We start from the raw sequence: 22,101 nt of genomic DNA, 5'->3' as shown, positions 1-22,101 counted from the left end.
AATTTTGTAGGAACAATTTGGGGATGGCCCCTTCCTGTTCCAACATGACTGCCCACCAGTACACAAAGCAAGGTTCATAAAGTCATGGATGAGAGAGTTTGGGGTAGAGGAACTTGATGGGCCAGTACAGTGTCCTGACATAAACCTTATTGAACACCTTTGGGATGAATTAGAGTGGAGACTGAGAGCCAGGCCTTCTCGTTCAACATCAGTGCCTCACAAACGCGCTTCTGGAAGAGTGGTCTAACATTCCCATAGACACGCTCCTTAACAGAGAGGGACTTGTGATGCATTGCATGTGTATTACTTCACTTTACTTATTAACAGCAGAGGACTGGACACTTGTTCTCTCTGGGCCAGTACTATAGCATCTGCCATATAGGAGTATCTGAACACAAGCTTCCTTAGAAGCTCTGAGATGTCATGTGAATGAATGTCAATCCACAAAGGGGTCTGATGCTGAAGTTTTGAAATGTGTCCCAATATACTATGTCCTTTAATAACACTCACCTTTCACCATGTCCACCAATAAAAGCGGCCCCATGTTACATTTTCTTTAGTCCACAGAAATGTTTTCCTTTCATGGTTTGATTTGTTCCCAAAGCCAAAGGTTTTCAGGTCTTCTTTGCTTATTAAAATTCTTTTTTATGGCAGTAAGTTGAATAAGTACATACATAAAACGAACACACCTCATTATTTTTTCACATGTTTATTGTAGGAAAGTCACCTTACTATAACTTAAAAATGTTGGAGACGTCTGTAGGACCCAATTCTGGGGCTTGTGGCTCCCCAGTCGCTGTGTCTATTGTACTTTCCAGGTTTCAGGTAATACTGACGTCCCTTGTAGTTGGGCTCCTCATAGAACATCCAGTAGCCATCTTGGACATGAACAGAGTTGATGTCATGATAGCGAAACCTCTCATAGACATGAGGACAATCCTCGGTGAATTCCATCATCTGACCTCTAAAGTCTTCTTTCTCGTAGATCCTGATTCTGAATGATCCTTCGTGCTATTAAAATAGGTTACACCATAATAAAAAAAAAAAAAAAAAAAGAGTATTAATAACAGAGGCAAAGTGATCAAACTGTATACTGTATACACCAAACAGATCATTTTAAGTAGAGTTTTGGATTTTTTGGACTAGGGAATAATTCAGTGCCTCCCACATCTTTATTGCTGTCCTTGAACCCAAGGACACGTGTGGTGAGTGCAGATCTGAATACTGACTGCATGTCCCGCTCTTATCAATGTCTACTCTAAATGGTGAAGTAACGCTACTCAGGACCACTAGCTCAAGATATCTCTTTGGTACTGGCTTGATTGGTAAACTGTCCCATACCTCCAATCACAGTTCTTCCCTTAGGGTCCGTTCACACAGGGGCAACTCAGATCCAACTTCAGGTCGCCCCTAGTCGCCTCAGGTCGGACAACATTTAAAAATCAATGTAAGTGAATGAGAGCCGTCTTAATGCACACTACTGAAGTCGCTCCGACTTCAGAAAAGGTTCCTGTACTACTTCAATCCGACTTGTAGGCGACGGGTACCCATTGATTTCAATGGAGGTCGCCTCCAAGTTGGATCTCCGTCTATACGGAGGCGACTCTGACAGAATTATCAGCTCTCAAGAGGGAACTCCACGCCAAATTTATTTAAAAAATTTGGAGTGGGTTCCCCCTCCAAGAACATATCAGGCCCTTAGGTCTGGTATGGATTTGAAGGGGAACCCCCTACGCCGAAAAAATGGCATAGGGCCCCCCCCCCCAGATCCATACCAGACCCTTATCCGAGCACGCTACCCAGCTGGCCAGGAAAGGGGGTGGGGACGAGCGAGCGCCCCCCCTCCTGAGCCGTACCAGGCCGCGCGCCCTGAACATGGGGGGTGCCTTGATCCATACCAGACCCTTATCTGAGCACGCTACCCGGCCGGCAAGGGTACGCCATTTTTTCGGCGTAGGGGGTTCCCCTTCAAATCCATACCAGACCTAAGGGCCTGGTATGCTCTCGGAGGGGGAACCCACGCCAATTTTTTTTCTAATAGATTTGGCGTGGAGTTTCCCCTTGAGAGCTCATTCTCTGATTGGCCGCGGCAAAAGTTGCCTGGCCTGGGGCGACTTAAAGTCGTATTGTAAGTCACCCCAAGTCGTGGTCAGGTCGTGTCCAAGTTGCCTCCAAAAGTCGTGTTGAAAGTCGTGTTGCCCCTGTGTGAATGGACCCTTAGTGCAATGGTCATCAACCCTGTCCTCAGGGCCCACTAACAGGCCAGGTTTGCAAAATAACTGAAATACATCACAGGTGATATTAATTGCTGCTCAGTGATTGCAGTATTCAAGTCTGCATCTCCCCAAGGTAATACATAAAACCTGGCCTGTTAGTGGGTCCTGAGGAGAGGGTTGATGATCACTGCCTTAGTGTATATGCTTTAATTTGTGTTGTTTGAGCAATGTGTGTGGATTTCAGGCATCAAGATGATTTTACTCCTTAATCTATACTGAAATATATTAACGTAATAAAAAGTTTAGAAGAAGTTTTCTAGATGTATTCTAGAGACCTTGACAATGTCAATTTCTATGTTATTACCTGGGGACTCAGACGACCAGATCTAATGGAGTCATTGTAGCCCATCCACTGCTGGAAGTCAGGATACGCTCCTCTGTGGAGGAAGTATTGGTGTCCTCTGTAGTTGGGTTGCTCATACAGGATCCAGTTCCCACTTTCCACGCGGATGGAGTTGCAGCGTCTGAAGTTTGAGGACAGGTCAGAACATTCAGAGCTACACTCGTGGGAGCGACCCTGGAAGTTCCTGTCCTCGTAGAAGATGATCTGAGGAATAAGAGGGCAGAAATGTAGTTTTGAGCTTCAAAAGGAATTCTACTTCTTGGTTATACTTCTTGGATACATTTTCCATACTCAGTATACTATATATACAGTAGATACAAGTTAGGTATCAGATAGATGGCTTGAATTTCATCTGATTCTTGCCCAATCATTCAAGTCATAGTTGACCCTAAAAGCACCACCTGACAAATTTGAAAAATTATCAATTGAACTTGAAGAGAAAGTCATTGTTTGGCAACGTTATTCTGTATAGGTGTGGTGGCTGCCTCCATCCTCCATGCCTCCATCCATGCTGTTATCACGAATGGAGGAACTGAATGATTTTCTCTTATTCAGTCCACGGGCTTAATGAGAAAAGAATAAATAAAAATCAAGCCATACATGGAGGTTTTTAGTCATCTTGATGCACAGAAAATCACAATTAGGTAATTAGTTTTAATTTTAGAGAACCAGTACCCCAACCTATTGCCACCATACTGCAGTTTAAAAAAAATGCACAACTCTAAAGCAAGGAGAAGTCCTGTAAAAATCTGCTTAGTAGAATTCCAAAGCCAGCCATGGGTTGTTCAAATGATTTGAGGTTAAAAGAAGAATATTGTGGCTGGCTTCTACTCCAACTCCACCTACAGAAAACATCATGGCTTCCCAATGAAGCTTTAATAAATGAAACATAAAAAAACAGGACTCACTGTGGAGTAACTATGCAGCGATACCCACCCTCCACTTACTCATTGGTAGGAATGGGCCAAACACCCCCCCCCCAGGTTCGGTTTGTACCAGAACAACGTGAACACCGTGAACAGCCAAACAGTTCTAGTGAACATGGGAACCATATTAAAGTCTATGGGACACAAACATGAAAAATAAAAGGTGTTCATTTTAAAGGCTTATATGCAAGTTATTGCCGTATAAAAGTGTTTGGGGACCCGGGTCGTGCCCCAGGGGTCATGTATCAATGCAAAAAAAACACTTCCGGACTGCCGCATGCCAATATATGTCCTAACTTTGAAGAGGAATATCATTGTTATGGCAGCAGCTAGCTGTCATAACCACAGTATCTTCTTCTTCGGCTGGCGTCCTGGTTTCCGATAATAGTGGTCTCTGCTGCAGATTCGCCGTGAGATCACTTTTATCGGCGGCGGGAGAGGCGCCCCCCCCCCCTCCCGCCACGCTCCAGTGCCCTTTGCCTCTTACCAGAGCCATCGGCAGTGGTGGAGGTGATCGGATTGCTCTTTCTTGCTGAATATAGAGACGAGTGAGGTGAAGATGGCCCCACACCCGTCTCCATATCATGGCAGGGCGGAAGCGACGTCATAACGTCACTTCTACCCATAGCTCTTAAAGGGCCATTTTTTTCTTATTGCATTTTAGTGTAAATATCAGATCTGAGATTTTTTTTGACCCCAGATCTCATATTTAATAGGTCCTATCATGCTTTTTTTCTATTTCTGTTTATATTCCTTGTAATAGGAATAAAAGTGACACAATTGTTTTTAAAACAACAGTGTAAAAAAAAAGGTAAAATAAATAAGATTTTTTTTTTAAACGTACCCTGTCCTGCTGAGCTTGCGCGCAAAAGGGAACGCATACATGAGTAGCATGAAAAAAACAAATAAAGTTGCGCTATGGACTAGACCCGGAACAGGGAGATTGGTAAGAGCTGCCTCTACTTAATACCTCCTCCCAGAATTGGGGGGGGGGGGGTGATGTAACCAAGAATAAAAGGGAGTAGATTTGATTTTGGCGCTATACCTAAAACATCTATGTCGTGATAAAACACCACTCACCACCCAAAATTTAAATTGGATCCTTAGGTATGTGCAACTCTATATGGAAATGAATGACCTAAACGTGATATAAAAATTGTGCGTATGTTGCTAACTTGGGAAAAATTATTTCAGTGAAAAATCGTGATGCGATTAATTTGAAGAAAAAAAAAAATTATATGTATACCTACTTATACAAACACATATACTCTATGTGCCTAAAAACCCAAAATTCATACATACAACTTTATAAAATGGTGCCAATACAAAGTGCTTAAATTGACAATTATAAATAATATATATCAATGTTTGTACTCATAATAAAGTGCCAATAGATAAATAAAAAATGATTAAATTAATTCAATTGAAAGATGATTAATAAAAAGTCCCACATAAGGATAGGGAAAGGTGACTAGTGCAGGAGTGCTTGATATCCTCAATAGAGAAAACTTCCCCCGGTGCGCTCCTCATTGATTTGATAATGTGGTTGCCCTCACCAGAAATCTTACCCCAGTTGGGGTGGATAGACCTCCACAGTATAAGCCACTGTGCTGCTGTCTGGCGTTGGCTGGTTTTGCGCTGGGAGATGTTCGCTCTTCCAATTGTGTTATGTCCCCGTTTATATATATGTTGGGAAAAGAGACACATCCATGGTGTAGTACGTAATATAAGTATGCTTTATTGAAGAAAGAAAACCTACTAACATACGGTTGATAAAAGATTGCTTGTTTGTTTACAGTAGCCACCGGTCACTATCAGCTGTGTAGGAGATGCATGTAATGTGGCCACATTACGTGCATCTCCTACACAGCTGATAGCGACCAATTTTAATAGGGGGGGGCACATGAGGGGGCACAGCATAATGTTGGGGGGATCATGGCCCCCTCTGGCCCTACTTTAGTGACGCCGATGCATAGGACGCGATCAGGATAACAAGCCGGCACACGCCTGTGGGGGCATACAGCGTGGCGTTCGGTGACCGATCTCTGTAAACGGCTCCTGATGGAGGCTCTTTACCACATGATCAGCTGTGTCCAATCACAGCTAATCACAGCGTAAATAGGAAGAGACATGTATCGGCTTTTCCTATATCACGTCTGACAGAAGCGAGTAGTGGAGAGCCGATCAGCTGCTCTCCTGACAAGGGGGTCTATGCTGATTGATTATCAGCGCAGCCCCTCCAAGGGTACCTGGTTGCCCACCCAGGACCACCAGGTATCATCAATGCCCATCAGTGAAGGAGAAAACCTATTTATTTACAAAATTTTATAGCCAAAACAAAGAAAAACTTTTCTGTCTTTTTTGGTTTAGAGCGAAAAAAATTAAAATCACAGATGTGATCAAACACCACCAAAAGCTCTATTTGTAGGAACAAAAGAATAACAATTTTGTTTTGGGTACAGTGTTGTATGACCGCGCAATTGTCATTTAAAAAGCGGCAGCGCTGAAAGCTGAAAATTGACTTGGGCAGGAAGGGGGGAATGTGCCCAGTATTGAAGTGGTTAAATATCATGCCTGAGGCCCCCTTAGTCTGCCTGTAAAGTGGCACATATGTGCGATGTGTAGAACAGTGCCACAGAAAAATTACATTTCTAAAGGAAAAATGTCATTTAAACTTGCTCGCAGCTGTAATGTTTTGGCGGCCCCCTGCAATATAGATCAATATAGATATAAAATAAGGAAAAAAACAGCGTGTGGTCCCTCCCCCAGGGGAACAGCCCCTCCAGGCTGCTTGCCCTCAACATGAGGAAGGGTGCTTTGGGGTCCCCCCAAAGCACCTTGTCCCCATCTTGATGGAGACAAAAGCCTCTTCTGGACAACCCTGGGGTGTGGGCTGCTACCTCAGGGTGTGGTCAGGTGGTCGCGCCCATAGCTGAGGCTTGAGAGGCAGCCTCTCAATCCTCAGCTGAAAGTCGGACTTCCCCAGACCTGATGCTCTGGTCCCAGACAGACCCTAATGGGATCCATATTTAAACAGCAGCCCTGAGGAAGGTGGAGTCCTTTGTCTCCCGAAACGCATTGGCTATATTCTACCTTCGGTACTCCAAAAAAGGCGTTTTTATTTCACAATTACTGCATTTCGGGCACTCCTTTACATTCACCTCCTTTTGGCCAATCGTGGCTCCCACAGCAGATTGAGCTGTGATTGGCCAAAAGCATGCAGGTCAGGTGCATGCTTTGGCCAATCAGCAGCCTTTAATGCACTGCGATCTATGGGGCGCCCTGCGGTGCATGAATTTGCCGCAAACGCCTCATATGTTTGTTCAGTGAACAAACAGTGGATGTTTGAGACGAACTTACGTCGACTCGAACTTCCAGACCATCCCTACTCACTGGGGCCCTAAGTCTTCTTATGCCCTTACCTTTCCCATTTTGCTTTGATTTGTCGATGTGTTCCACACTGCACCAGTAAACGCCTTGTTGAAACTGGTCCTTATATACATCCTCTACTGCTTACACACTCACATGCTGACATTGTGCATTAGGTGATGAACGAATGGCTTTTTCCCCTTTACTGTGTTGAACTTTGGTTGGTATCTATTGTTTGAACCCTTCTGGGTGAATCAGCATTCAAATTTACCATACATGAACAGAGACAAGGCTGACACACATGGACTAGAATGTGTATACGTATGTCTTTGTGTATGTGTGTGTGTGTGTGTGTATGTATCTATCTATATCTATATATATATATATATATATATATAAGTATTTAATAAAAGTAAGTACACCTCTCACATTTTTGTAAATATTTTTTTTCTATCTTTTCATGTGACAACACTAAAGAAATGACACTTTGCTACAATGTAAAGTAGTGAGTGTACAGCTTGTATAACAGTGTAAATTTGCTGTCCCCTCAAAATAACTCGACACACAGCCATTAATGTCTAAACCGCTGGCAACAAAAGTGAGTACACCCCTAAGTGAAAATGTCCAAATTGGACCCATTCAGCCATTTTACACCCCTGGTGTCATGTGACTCATTAGTGTTACAAGGTCTCAGGTGTGAAGGGGGAGCAAATGTGTTAAATTGAGTGTTATCGCTCTCACTCTTTCATAGTGGACACTGTAAGTCCAACATGGCACCACATGGCAAAGAACTCTCTGAGGATCTGAAAAAAAAGAATTGTTTCTCTACATAAAGATGGCCTAGGCTATAAGAAGATTGCCAAGACCCTGAAACTGAGCTGCAGCACGGTGGCCAAGACCATACAGCGGTTTAACAGGGCTGAGCCATTCTAGCAGCTTTATTTTTTTTTCTTTAACTCTAATTGAGAGTTTCCTTGGCTTTGTGTTTGGGATCATTGTCTTGCTGAATGGTCCTCCCTCGTTTCATCGTCATCATCCTGGTAGATGGCAGCAGATTTTTATCAAGAATGTCTTGGTCCATTTTTCCATTCATCCTTCCTTCAATGATATGAAGTTTGCCAGTAATGTTGGATGAGCGGTTCGGACCGAGCACAAGTACGGCCCGAACATCACCTGTTTGCCAGTTCTGGGCAAATGCGCTGCACAGTGCTTTCTAAGCCCTGATTGATCGAAGCAATGCACCTGACCGATTAAAGTGGTTGTAAAGGGTTTACGACCACTTTAACCACTTAAGGCCCGGACCAATTTGCAGCCAAAGTACCAAGCCCCTTTTTGCGATTCGTCGCTTCAACTGACAATTGCGCGGTCGTGCGACGTGGCTCCCAAACAAAATTGGCGTACCTTTTTTCCCACAAATAGAGTTTTCTTTTGATGGTATTTGATCACCTCTGCGGTTTTTATTTTTTGTGCTATAAACAAAAATATAGCGACAATTTTGAAAAAAATGCAATATTTTTACTTTTTGCTATAATAAATATCCCAAAAAATATATATTTTTTTCCTCGGTTTAGGCCAATACGTATTCTTCGCCATATTTTTGGTAAAAAAAATCGCAATTAGCAAGTATTGATTGGTTTGTGCAAAAGTTACAGCGTTTACAAAATAGGGGATCGTTTTCTGGCATTTTTATTAATATTTTTTTTTTACTAGTAATGGTGGCGATCAGCGATTTTTATTGTGACTGCGACATTATAGCGGACACATCGGACATTTTTGGCACATTTTTGGGACCATTGTCATTTATACAGCAATCAGTGCAATTTAAATGCACTGATTGCTGTGTAAATGACACTGGCAGTGAAGGAGTTAACCACTAGGGGGCAGTGTAGGGGTTATGTATGACGTTATGTTTTTTTTTTATTGTAGGGGGCGTGGCCTGGCATGTGACATCATTGATCGTCTTTTCCTATATCAGGGAACAGACGATCAGTGACAGCCACAGTAGGAAGCATGGGGAGAGGTTTGTTTACACAGACCTCTCCTTGTTCTTCAGCTCTGTGATCCGATCACGGGACACCAGCGGCGTCAGGTCTGCTGGTCCTGCGGCCACGGTCATGGAGCTTATGATCGGGTCAGGAGCACGCCACCGGCGACGCGCTCCCGTCCCACGGCTGGGTACTTAAAGAGCAACGTACAGGTACGTGCTTGTGCCCAGCCATGCCATTCTGCCGACGTACATCGGCGTGAGGCGGTCCTTAAGTGGTTAAGGAGCAGGCCAGGAAGCCAGCCGCTGCGTCCTTAACAACAAATGAGTCATCAGCTGTCAATGGGCTTCCCTGCTGACAGCTGAATGAACAAAAAGAAATTGCTGGCAATAGAAAAATGTGAAAAAAATGATCCATTTGGGTCTGGTATGGATTTAAATGGGAACTCCACACTAACTTTTTTAAAAAACACGGCCCCCTCCCCACAAAAATAAAAAAAATAAAAAATGTCATGGGGTCTTCCCCAAACTCCATACCAGACCCCTATCCGAGCAAACAGCCTGGCAGGTCAGGAATGGGGGAGGTGAGCAAATGCCTCCCTCTCCTGAACTATACCAGGCCACATGCCCTCAACATGTGGAGGTGCTTTGGGGCAGGGGAGGGCCTCTTCCCCACAACAATGGACTGTGATTGTGGGAGTATGCAGGCAGGGGGCTTGTTGGAATCTGGAATCCCTCTTTAACAAGGAGGTCCCCAGATCCCACTCCCCCATGTGCATGAGTATGGGGTACATAATACCCCTACCCATTCACCAAAAAAGTGTAAAAAATAAAGGGGAGGGGGGCTGGGATCTGGGGGGCCCGTGCTTGGATGCAAACTTTTTCCATGTTTGGAAGTTTTGGTATGAAGTGAACTGGGGGGTGCTCAGCCCAACTCTATTTTTCGGTACTGTAGGATGAAAAACAGGCCCACACCATGATGTTCCCACCGCCACACTTCACTGTTGGTATGGGGGTGTTTCTGGGGTGATGTGCCATATGACCTCCAGACATGGTGTGTATTGTAGCAAAGAGTTCAATTTTGGTCTCATCTGACCAGACTGTCCTCTCCCAATATTTCACAGGCTTGTCTAAATGTTGTGCAGCAAACTTTAAACAAGCTTCTACATGCTTTTTCTTCTGCCTTGGAGTCTTGTATGGTTTAGCATGTATACAGGCCATGGTGGTCCCAGAAGCTCTATGATGTGATGTTTCTATGGGGGGTGGAGATTGCACCCGGGTGACACCGATTAGACACCAGGGGCCGACTGGGCCGGGTGGGGGCGTTCTAATGTCCGCTGAAAGGCTGCACCTCTTCCGCCGCAGACATGTAGGGCCGGCGGAAGTGGTGGAGAAGCAATCAGTCATTATAAAAACCTGTAACACACTGCATCCGTTCACAGTCTAAATGGGGAGGAGAGCTGGCCGGAGCAGATAGAGAGGGGATTTATCACCGCTTGGAGTTGAGACGCCGGTGTCTTCATGCTATACTGACCGCTGCCAAACAAAATGCTGTTCCTGAATTGGCTCCTATGATGTACAGCACAATAGTCCAGTGCCGGGAAAATGGACCAGTGTGAAGTCTATCATAGGAGAAGACCCAGGAGGCGGGACTTTTACTCTAGAATTCGGTGTGGTAAATCCACGCTCCCGTGAGACTTTGCACGCCGCATTCCAGATGCACTGCCCTTGCAATCTGCTGCGAGTATCAGAGAAAAGTTAACAACACCCATAATACAGGTTGCAAAAATTATTGGATTGTTTTATCACACCAGGTGACACCAACCCTAGTGACTAGATATGTGCGCTGCCAAATTTTTTTTTCGCTTTCGTTTCATTCAAGTTTATTTATTTTTTTCATTTTTCAAATCATTCGTTATGATTGCAATTCATAAATTAGAAAATTTGTAAATTCGAGAATTCCAAAATTCGTAAATTCAGAAATTTTAAAGAATAACTAACTCATAATAACTAACTATTAAATTATTGGTATTGGAATTTCCTTTCAAATTTGACTGTTAATGAATGTAACCAATAAGAATTTATCTGAAGTTACGAATTTTCCGAAATAACGAATGCCCCAGCTAAACAAATGGAGAGGAATGAATTAATAATAAATAATAACAATAATTATTATTGTTATTTATTATTATAAATTTGTCACGTTCCATTTGTTTAGATATGGCATTCGTTTTTTCAGAAAATTTCTAACTTTAGATAAATGTGTATTCATTACGTTCATTAATAGCCAAATTTGAAAGGAAATTTCAATACCTATAATTTAATAGTTAGTAATAGTTAAGTTATTATTAGTTATTATTCCAGATTTTCACATTTTTGGGTTTTCGAATTTTGAATTTCCATATATTCAAATTTACAAATTTAAGAATTTAGAAATTTATGAATTTTTAAATATTCGAATTTAAGAATGTTTGAAAAAATTTGTTAAAAGGAGTTTTTGTTATTTCGGATTTTTCTATATGAATGAATTTGTCAAAATGTGTTAAAAAAATAATTTGTAATGACACGAATTGCACATGTCTACTAGTGACTCCAGTGCCATGCTCACTAAGGGAAACGGGCAGTGGAGCCTTGCGGCTTCACTGCCCGTTTCCTACTATGCATGCACAAGTCACGCGGTGCTTTGTGAATGGGACGCGTTGTGTTATAGGAAACACAGAGCGCCCCATTACCCAGAATGCAACGCGAGGAGGAGAGAAGATCGAAGAAGAGGCAGATTAGGAAAACTGCCTAGCAACAGGGGTTTCTTGTAAGGTAATTATTATTATTTATTTTTTCAAATGTGTTTTTTTTTTTACATTTTTAAGAATATTAATGCTTCTATAAACAGTTACATGAGTTTAGCTATATATATATATATTTTTTTTTTTATATGAGAAAAAAAATTTTACAAAATGTGCCTACAAGGTGGGGTGTAATTGAAAGACTGAAAAAATAATATTATTGTCACTGCTGTCCAACATTGAATAAAGGAGTTTATTGCTTTATTATGGAAAAAGAAGCAACATGATCGGTATTGGCCAACCTACACAATAATTATATGATATTATATTATATTATATTGTATTATATTTATTTTATCTGGAATATTATTTATTGCCTCTGTAATTTAATTTGTTTAGTATAAAACCTTTTATTTTTTTATATAATAATTTTTTTATTCTTTATTCATATTTTTCCCCATTTAATAATTAATGTTTTTCCTAAACTATCACAATTTATGTGGATTGAATTTTACCTCTGGTAGTCTGATATACAACTTTTTGGTGAGAAGAAAGACCTCCAAAATGGGATTTTTAAGGCAATTAAACAGGAAATATATATAAAAAAATGAAAAAATATAATTTTATTAATACACAAACTGTATAAAATTCTTATGGAAGGAACCACAAGAAAACTATATGTACATATATTCCAATAATATTATACAAAAATGGACAGAAGCGGCGACAATCCTACTACAATCATGAAACCATCCGAGCAGATGACAGAAGATGAAAAGTAGTGGAAAAGACCAACGCGTTTCGAAAAGTGCATACAAAAAAATCTTCATCAGGGACTGTAACCACCTCTGAAATTGTAAAATACAATATGAATATACTAGATAGACAGTTTTACAAATAAAAAATATTGACAAAAAAAATCATCAATTACGGCATATCATACACACCTAACAATATCTTAAATGGACTTACATGTCAGATAGATTGGTTTGGAAAGAGATCTCCACTAGCACCAAGAATCATCCTACAAGCCTATATAGGCCCATACAACTTTTTGGTGGCATGGGTTATTGGACTTTGTATGTGACAACCGCAATTTCTATTATTATTATTATTATTATTATTATTATTATATTATATTACATTATATTATTATTATATTAACCACGTCAATACAGGGCACTTATACCCCCTTCCTGCCCAGACCAATTTTCATCTTTCAGCACTCTCACACTTTGAATCACAATTACTCAGTCATGCCACACTGTACCCAAACAAAATTTGTATAATTTTTTTTTCACACAAATAGAGCTTTCTTTTTCGTGGTATTTAATCACCACTGGGTTTTAATTATTTTTTGCAATATAAGTAAAAAAAGAGCGATATTTAAAAAAAATATATAATAATAATTTTTTTTTTTAGTTTCTATTATAAAATTTTGCAAATAAAAAAAAAATGTTCATACATTTGGGCCAAAAGTGATACTGCTGCATATCTTTAGTAAAGGTAACCCAAAGTAGTGTATATAATTTGGTCTGTGTGAAAGTTATAAAGTTCACAAGCTATGGTGCAAAACATTAAAAATGTGATCACACCTGATGTACTGATGGCCTATTTCATTTCTTGAGGCCCTGAAATGTCAGGACAGTACAGACCCCTTTTTTGGAGAGTAGACAGTCCAAGGTATTTAGTAAGAGGCATGGGGAGTTTTTTCCCACAATTCTTTTATTTATTTCCTTCTCAGAAGAGTTGAAGCTGTTACAGCTATTACACCTTCTACTCTTCTGGGAACAAGGTTTAGGAGTGTCTATGGGAATGTTTGACCATTCTTCCAGAAGGGCATTTGTGAGGTCAGGCACTGATGTTATACGAGAAGGCCTGGCTCACAGTCTAAACTCTAATTCATTCCAAAGGTGTTCTACCGGGTTGAGGTCAGGACTCGCTCATCCATGTCTTTATGGACCTTGCTTTGTGCACTGGTGCGCAGTCATGTTGGAACAGGAAGGGGACATCCCCAAACTGTTCCCACAAAGTTGGGAGCATGAAATGATCCAAAATGTCTTGGTATGTTGATGCCTTAAGATTTCCATTCACTGGAACTAAGGGGCCAAGCCCAACCCCTGAAAAACAACCCCCATAATCTCCCTCCCACCAAATGATTTGGACCAGTGCACAAAGCAAGGTCCATAACGACATGGATGAGTGAGTTTGTGGTGGAGGAACTTGACTGGTCTGCACAAAGTCCTGACCTCAACCCGATAGAACACCTTTGGGATGAATTAGTGTGGAGACTGCGAGCCAGGCCTTTTCGTCAAACATCAGTGCCTGACCTCACAAATGCGCTTCTGGAAGAATGGTCAAACTTTCCCATAGACACCCTCCTAAACCTTGTGGACGGCCTTCCCAGAAGAGTTGAAGCTGTTACAGCTGCAAATGGCGGGCCAACTCAATATTGAACCCTACGGACTAAGACTCGGATGCCATTAACGTTCATGTGTGTGTAAAGGCAAGCACCCCAATATATTTGGTAATATGTTATTTATACGCATATATACTTCTTAGATTGCCAAATCTACCGCGTTCCCTTCGCTCAACTAATTTGAATTGTTTAGAGGTTCCAAACACTAGGTTGAAAACCATGGGAGATAGGGCCTTTTGTGCTGCTGCCCCACGTCTGTGGAATGCTTTGCCTGATAGTCTGAGGGTTTCTCAGTCTACTGAAAATTTTAAAAAGGGGTTGAAGACTTTTCTTTTTAGCAAATGTTTTGTAAATTAAGCGGTTTGTTTGTTTTTATTGTAATTATGTAGCACTTTGAGGTCTTTTGATGGAAAGTGCATTATAAATAAAATTTATTATTATTATTATTATTATTATTATTATTATTATTATTATTATTATTATAATATATATATATATATATATATATATATATATTTTTTTTTTTTTAAAGAAGATTGTTTATTAGATTAAAGCATTTCCCTTCCCTCTCGTTGTAAACAAAGGGGATTGTCTTCATCTATACTAGACTCTTACCCTAGATGAGAGTCTGTTATGGCTTTTCTAAAGCACTGTGTATAATGACCAGTCGTCATTTTTTTCTATAGCATATTGTGTTCACCCTTCTGTATTCCCTTTTGGCATCTTAGTCCTGTTGATCTCCTGGAGCTTCTTAGATCAAATTCCTGTTTATGTGCACTCACCTCAACACTGGCTGCACATTATTGCTTGGGACTTCTGGACAGTGACCATGGTGGACAATGGTTGCATAATGTGTGTTAGCAGAGCTGTTTGTAGTCTCCACTAGGGATGAGCCGAACACCCCCTGGTTCCGGTTCGTACCAGAACTTTCGAACGGACCCCACGTTCGTTACGAACGTTAGAACCCCATTGAAGTCTATGGGACTCGAACGTTCGAAATGGAAAGTGCTAATTTTAACGGCTAATATGCAAGATACTGTCCTAAAAAGGGTTTGGGGACCTGCCTCCTGCCCCAGGGGACATGGGTCAATGCCTAAAATGTTTTTAAAAATGGCCGTTTTGGCGGGAGCACTGATTTTACTGACAATGAAAGTGAAAAAAAAAAGTGAAATATTCCTTTAAATATGGTGCCTGGGGGGTGTCTGTAGTATGCCTGTGAAGTGCCACGTGTTTCCCATGTTTAGAACAGTCCCTGCACAAAATGTCATTAAACGGAAATAACACCATTTAAAACTGCTTGCGGTTTTAATGTTATATCTGGTTCCTGCAATATGGTTGAAAATCATTGAGAAAAATGGCATGGGTAGCCCTCCCTGCCCATTACCAGCCTATTTGGGTCTTGTACGCATATTAAGGGGAACCCCGTACCCATATAAAAAAAAGGAAATGCGTGTGGCCCCCAGGCCCTATATACTCAGAACAGCAGTATACAGGCGGTGCAAACAAGACAGGGACTGTGTAGGTTTGTTGTGTTAAGTTGAATCTGTTTGTAATTTTCAACTGGTACATTTTTAAAGTGTAGCTCCAGTCAAAAAAACTATTTTTAAGCTTTTTGGAAAACATAGGGAAGGGTTATCACCCCTGTATAATTTGTTTTGTCGTCCATCTTTTTTCATCTCACTTGCTGCTGTCTCCTTGCGTTTGCAAGTAGGAGATGTTTGTAAGTTGGATGTTTGAAAGTAGGGGCCTGCCCTATATGCTCTGCAGAAATGGCGGAACAAGGTGTTGGTTTTGCCACAACATTGTAAGCCCTCAAAGTGACTCTTGGTGGGCGCTGGAGCGCCCTGCTGTGAACGATTATATCAAGAATTGTAATTACATGCCATTGTTGAACAGTGGTAGAAAAATTGACCTTTGGTGGTTGTGGTGCTGGTGCCACAACACTATAAGTCCTCACCGTTACTCTGGGTGGGCACAGGAAGGGGCCCTCCTGTGAAATATTATATCAAGAATTGTAATTACATGTCCCTGTTAAACAGGGGCAGAAAAATTTGGCCTTAGGCACTGCTGCTGGTGCTACCACACTGCAACCTCTTCCATATACTCTATTTTTTTTGCTGGAATTAGCCCTGCTGCAAAGCATTGCATCAAAAATTGTACTTAAACGCCCCTGTTAAACAGGGGCAGAAAAATTGGGCCTTAGGCTGAGGTGAATATCACGGTGTATACTGCGGTCAGGGCACGCAGACAATAACCAGAAAACAGCAGAGATAAAGGGGTATATACAGATGTATACTGTGCTGTGCTGGAGGCACACACAACTTCCAATAACTCCTGCAGATGACAATTGGGCTCAAATAGAGAACAGCTATGTAGGTGGATTATAGCGGTATGTACTGGGTACAGAGCACGCAGACAGCACGCACTCTCCTAACACTACTGACTGCAAGCTCTATTATTAAAGATAGATCACTAGCTATATAGGTGAGGTGAATATAGTGGTGTATACTGCGGTCAGGGCACAGACAATAACCACTACACAAGAGCAAGATAGGAAATCAGCCAAAAACGATCGGTGTGTACTGTGTTGAAGGTACACAGAACACCCACTGCTTCAGATGCCAACACACTACACGAGGCCGCCTCAATGGCGGCCTTATATAGTGTGGGGCGTGCACTACACAGCCTGAGCTATGATTGGCCACAGGCATCCTGCCTGTGGCCAATCATGGCTCTCCTCGCTGCTGGCGCTGCGATTGGCCAAGCATGCGGGGTCACAGTGCATGCTTGGCCAATCATGAGCCAGCAATGCACTGCGCTATCGCAGTGCATTGTGGGCCGTGAGCGCCACACGAATTTTGACGCGAACGGACCAAGAGTTCGGATTTCGCCGATTGGACGAACAGCCAATGTTCGAGTCGAACGTACGTTCGACTCGAACGCGAAGCTCATCCCTAGTCTCCACCATGTCACGAGATGTGATGGGGTGACAACGCAGGAGTACATTTGAAATACATTTGCTGTTCCATGGACAAGCAAGGATCTTCCTAATGACTACTTTTGATTTAAAAGGATTGAAAACCCTTGAAACTACATTAACAAAGATTAAAGAGACTTTACAGTTTGGGTTCAGGTCTACTTTAAACATAACTAAATATTTACAAAAAAAAAACGTAATAACCACAAGCAATTTTAACCAAGTTTATTGTGCAGAAAATACTGTAAGTTATGATTCTGTAATTTTAATAGAAATGGTGGAGACGTCTAAAGGATCCAATTTTGGGGTTTGTGGCTCCCCAGTCGCTGTATCTCCTGTATTCTCCAGGTCTCAGGTAATACTGACGTCCCTTGTAGTTGGGCTCCTCATAGAACATCCAGTAGCCTTCCTGAATGTGGACAGAGTGGATGTCATGGTAGTGGAATCTCTCGTGGACATGGGGACAATCCTCAGTGAAGTCCATCACCTGACCTTTGAAGTCTTCTCTCTCGTAGATCCTGATTCTGAAGGAACCTTGGTGCTGTTAAAATAAATTACACCACAATAATACAAAAAGGAGTATAAACAACAAAATCAAGTGATCATACAACTAACACTAATCCAATCATTTTTAGCAAAGTTTTGGATTTAGGACCCAGCACAAACATCTCTTTCCATCTCCTGTCCTATCACGACAGCCAAAGTTCAATAGAACAAAGTTCCATAGAACACTCTTCAAAGAACATTATCCATATATTCCAAAGAAAAATTCACTGGGATGTCACCACCCTCCAAGAATTACCACAGGAACAAAACAAGAACCCACTGTAGATGTAGGATCCAAAAGGTTCTCACAAGACAGTCCTTTCTGTTCGATTAATAATAAGACACTGAAGTTGATCTCTATTATATATGTATCTAAAATAATAAATAAATAAACTGAGTAAACAAAATAATTTTTAATATAGAGAAAACAGGTGTTGAGTTACCTGGGGGCTCAGACGAATAGATCTAATGGAGTCATTGTAGCCCATCCATTTCTGGAAGTCAGGATACTCTCCTCTATGGAGGAAATACTGGTGTCCTCTGTAATTGGGGAGCTCATATAGGATCCAGTTCCCACTTTCCACATGGATGGAGTTGCAGCGCCTGAAGTATGAGGACAGGTCAGAGCTTTCAGAGCTGCACTCGTAAGAGCGACCCTGGAAGTTCCTGTCCTCGTAGAAGATAATCTGAGGAATAAAAGGGTAGAAATTTATTTTTAAGCTTCAAAAAGAATTCTACTCTTGGCTATACTCATTGGATAGATTGTTCATACTCAGTATACTGTATATCTAAGCCCCTGTACACGGTCTGAGATTTCGACAACCAAATCCGCCAGATTTTGTCCGTCGGATCTTGTCCGAAACTGTTGCATACACACGGTCGGACTAAAGCCGCGTACACACGGGCGGACTGTATGGCCTACTTAGTCCGTCATACAATCCGACGGACAGTCCGTCATACTTTCGAATGAACGGACTTGACCACACACACCACTTTTTGAGCGGACTAATACGGCGTACTAAGTCCGCCATACTATCCGCCCTACTTTTGAAATGAACGGACTCGCCCACACACGCGGAGGAAAGTCCGCTCATTTCAAGCGCGTCTCCAGGTAGGCGGGGCCCGCGAAGGAGACGTCGCTGACCCCGCCGCCTGGTATGGACTTAAAGGGGAACCCCAACGCTGAAAAAAATCGGCGTGGGGGTCCCCCCCAAGTCCACAACAGACCCTTGTCCGAGCACGCTACCCGGCCGGCCAGGAAAGGGGGGCGAGCGAGCGCCCCCCCTCCTGAGCTGTACCAGGCCGCGTGCCCTCAACATGGGGGGGTGCCTTGGGGAAGGGGGGGCCGCGCGGCCCCCCCACCCCAAAGCACCTTGTCCCCATGTTGATGAGGACAAGGGCCTCTTACCGACAACCCTGGCCGTTGGTTGTCTGGGTCTGCGGGCGGGGGGCTTATCGGAATCCGGGAGCCCCCTTTAATAAGGGGGCCCCCGGATACCGGCCCCCCACCCTATTTCTTCCTCGCCGCCGGCCTCTTCTCCCGACTTCGGGGGTCTTGTCCCCCTCTTCGGTTCTTCTGCCGGGCCACCGCGCCTTCTTATAGCTCTTTTACAGGCGGTTGGGTTGGTCACATGGGTTGATGTCACATGGGGACTATGACATCGTAAGGGGGAGGGGTCACCATGTGACACCAACCCATGTGACATAAAGCCATGTGACACCGCCCCTTGTCCCTATATAAGTGGCCGCGCAGTGCATCCCTGGCATTCCGGCCGGAGAGATCGTCGAGGCAACATCTCCTGGAGAAGAGGAAGAAGAAGAACGGAAGGCGGCGGCGGCGACAGAAGACCTGTAAAAGAGCTATAAGAAGGTGCGGTGGCCCGGCAGAAGAACCGAAGAGGGGGACAAGACCCCCGAAGTCGGGAGAAGAGGCCGGCGGCGAGGAAGAAAGCCAGACTCCTCCGCTAGCAAAAGAGCTACAAGAAGATAGCGGAGGAGTCCGGCGAGAAGACCCCCGAAGACGGAAGACCCCCGGAGCTGTGCAATAAAGTATTTTATCTCGTGTGTTGTGTTTTTTTTTTTGTACTTTTATTTTACAGGTGAATGGGTAGGGGTACATTGTACCCCATACTCATTCACATAGGGTGGGGGGGCGGTATCCGGGGGCCCCCTTATTAAAGGGGGCTCCCGGATTCCGATAAGCCCCCCGCCCGCAGACCCCGACAACCAACAGCCAGGGTTGTCGGGAAGAGGCCCTTGTCCTCATCAACATGGGGACAAGGTGCTTTGGGGTGGGGGGGCCGCGCGGCCTCCCCTTTCCCAAGGCACCCCCCATGATGAGGGCACGCCGCCTGGTACGGCTCAGGAGGGGGGGCGCTCGCTCGCCCCCCTTTCCTGGCCGGCCGGGTAGCGTGCTTGGACAAGGGTCTGTTGTGGACTTGGGGGGGACCCCCACGCCGATTTTTTTCGGCGTTGGGGTTCCCCTTTAAGTCCATACCAGGCGGCGGGGCCAGCGACATCTCCTTCGCGGGCCCGCCTACCTGGATACCCGCTCGAAATGAGCGGACTTTTCTCCGGGCGGGAAAAGTCCGCTCATTTCAAAAGTACGGCGGACTGGCATACACACGGGCGGATTGTCCGCCGAAATGCGAGTACGACGGACAGTATTACGGAAATTCCGAAATACTTAGTCCGCCAGACTGCACGCTGAAAAAGTCCGCTGAAGCCCACACACGAGCGGACTGTCCGCTGAAATGTGTTTCGACGGAATAAGTAGGCCAGACAGTCCGCCCGTGTGTACGCGGCTTAAGTTGTCGAAAAATCCGATCATTCAGAACGTGATGACGTAATTTCGTTACGATGGGACTACGTTCAGGCTAGTAGCCAATAGCTTTGATGTAGGAATTTGATCTGAGCATGCGTGGCACTTGGTCCGATCAAAATTCGCTACACATGATCGGACTATGTCCTATCAGAGCAGTTGGTCAGAAAATATTTCCAACATGTTGGAAAATTTGGTCCGACGGATATTCCGACGGAAACAGTCCGATGCATACCACACACAGTCGGATTATCCGACAACACGGTCCGATAGGACACATTCCGACGGATTCTCCGACCGTGTGTACAAGGGCTAAAAGGACACACTGAGGCTCAGAATTAGATAAACCCCAACATCAAAACATTTTTTTTTCTTTACTTTTGAATAGGGTGGAGAAGAGTTAGACCCCTTATATCCCCATTGATTACTTTTCATGTGACTTTATATTTTAACACCCATCATCTGGATATGAAACAAGGGGAGGGGGGGGGGGGGCCTTTATGGGGACCAAGATAGTAGTTAAATCTTAGAAGGAGGTCTAATATGATCTGAAGAATAACATGTAGAAATTGAGTAGACGGATTTCTCCTTACTAAACATGTAGATAAAAGTTAGGTCCCCATAGATCTGATTCCTGGGTAATCATTCTAGTTGTGGTTGGGTTTATCATTCTAGTTGTGGTCGGCCCTAAAAGCAGCACCTGGCTTGACTAAACCTACATTGAAAATTGACAAGTCAGGTGGAAAATGTTTGATTGAACTTTCAGATCCAGTTATTGTTTGGGCAACGTCATTGTATTCAGATGCCACGGCTGCCTGAATACAATAGACAGCCGTGGATATTCCTCCATCCACGCTGTTAGCACAGATGGGGGATTTGAATGTTTTTTTTTCTCATACAGTGCCCCGGCTGAATGAGAAAATATCAAACCAATTTAATGAAGGCTTTCGTCTTCGAATTTTTTGAATCAAAAATTGATTCATTTTTAGTTTTATAAAAATCAGGACCCCAACCTACTGCCACCATACTGTCGTTTAAAAAATGCACAACTATAAAGCAGAGAGTTATTTCCAAATTTACTTAGCAGAATTCCAAAGCAGGCCATAGGTTGTATAAGTGAATAAGTGAAGACATTAGTAGACCTGATCATGTGACCTGTCAAAGTCACGTGACTGGCCTCTACTCCGTATCGTCCTACAGAAAACATAATGGCTTTCCACTGTAGCTTTTATAAATGAAACATAAAAAAACAGGAGTCAATGCGAAGAACTATACATTCTCCAGTGAAGAATAATTACTGATACCTGTTTTGCATTTGGAATGAGGCCCCTAAGTGTTCGTATGCCCTTACCTTTGCCATTTTGCTTGATTTGTCAATGTGCTCCACACTGTTTGCACCAGTAACTGCCTTGGTTAAACTGGTCCTTATATACATCCTCTACTGCTGCTTACACACTCACATGTTGACACAATGCATTGTGTGAAGAATGAATGACTTTTTCCTTTACTGTGTTGAACTTTGGTTGGTTTCTATTGTTTGAACCTTTCTGGGTGAATCAGCATTCACATTGACCGTACCTGAACAGAGACCGGCTTGACACATGTGGTCTAGAATGCATTTAGTGTGAGGCCCTGTGACTGTGAACATGGTTATAAA

General features: G+C 43.1%; 1 protein-coding gene across 3 annotated transcripts; it reads right to left on the bottom strand.

Moving 5' to 3' along the window:
• Positions 1-693: 693 nt before the first annotated feature.
• On the bottom strand, positions 694-21,855 carry LOC143975654 (gamma-crystallin-3-like). 3 transcript variants are annotated; one of them, XM_077478148.1, is made up of 3 exons: positions 21,796-21,835; positions 2,581-2,823; positions 694-1,011 (listed from the first exon to the last, which is right to left on the bottom strand). In XM_077478148.1, the coding sequence occupies exons 1-3, from the start codon at positions 21,802-21,804 to the stop codon at positions 739-741; spliced, it is 525 nt and encodes a 174-aa protein (XP_077334274.1). In that variant the 5' UTR covers positions 21,805-21,835; the 3' UTR covers positions 694-738. The 3 variants fall into 3 exon arrangements, with proteins under 3 accessions (XP_077334274.1, XP_077334272.1, XP_077334273.1); XM_077478146.1 differs by lacking the exon at positions 21,796-21,835 and adding an exon at positions 6,968-7,083; XM_077478147.1 differs by lacking the exons at positions 694-1,011; positions 2,581-2,823 and adding exons at positions 17,289-17,618; positions 18,067-18,309 and having other exon boundaries at positions 21,796-21,855.
• Positions 21,856-22,101: the final 246 nt, after the last annotated feature.

Source organism: Lithobates pipiens, unplaced genomic scaffold, assembly GCF_037356315.1.
Source record: "Lithobates pipiens isolate NorthernLeopardFrog02 unplaced genomic scaffold, aLitPip1_a1.2 Scaffold_13, whole genome shotgun sequence".
Classification (NCBI taxonomy): domain Eukaryota; kingdom Metazoa; phylum Chordata; class Amphibia; order Anura; family Ranidae; genus Lithobates; species Lithobates pipiens.
Note: the sequence above shows the minus strand (reverse complement) of the source record. Positions and strands in the feature narration are given on the sequence as shown.

What these genes read in the sequence shown, in the direction of transcription:
- LOC143975654 (XM_077478146.1), bottom strand. Translation starts at nt 7,048, where the DNA reads ATGTATATAAGGACCAGTTTCAACAAGGCGTTTACTGGTGCAGTGTGG. An exon ending in ATCAAAGCAAAATGGGAAAG is followed by an intron (nt 2,824 to 6,967) that starts GTAAGGGCATAA and finishes CTTATTCCTCAG; the next exon opens with ATCATCTTCTACGAGGACAG. An exon ending in CTGGTCGTCTGAGTCCCCAG is followed by an intron (nt 1,012 to 2,580) that starts GTAATAACATAG and finishes CTATTTTAATAG; the next exon opens with CACGAAGGATCATTCAGAAT.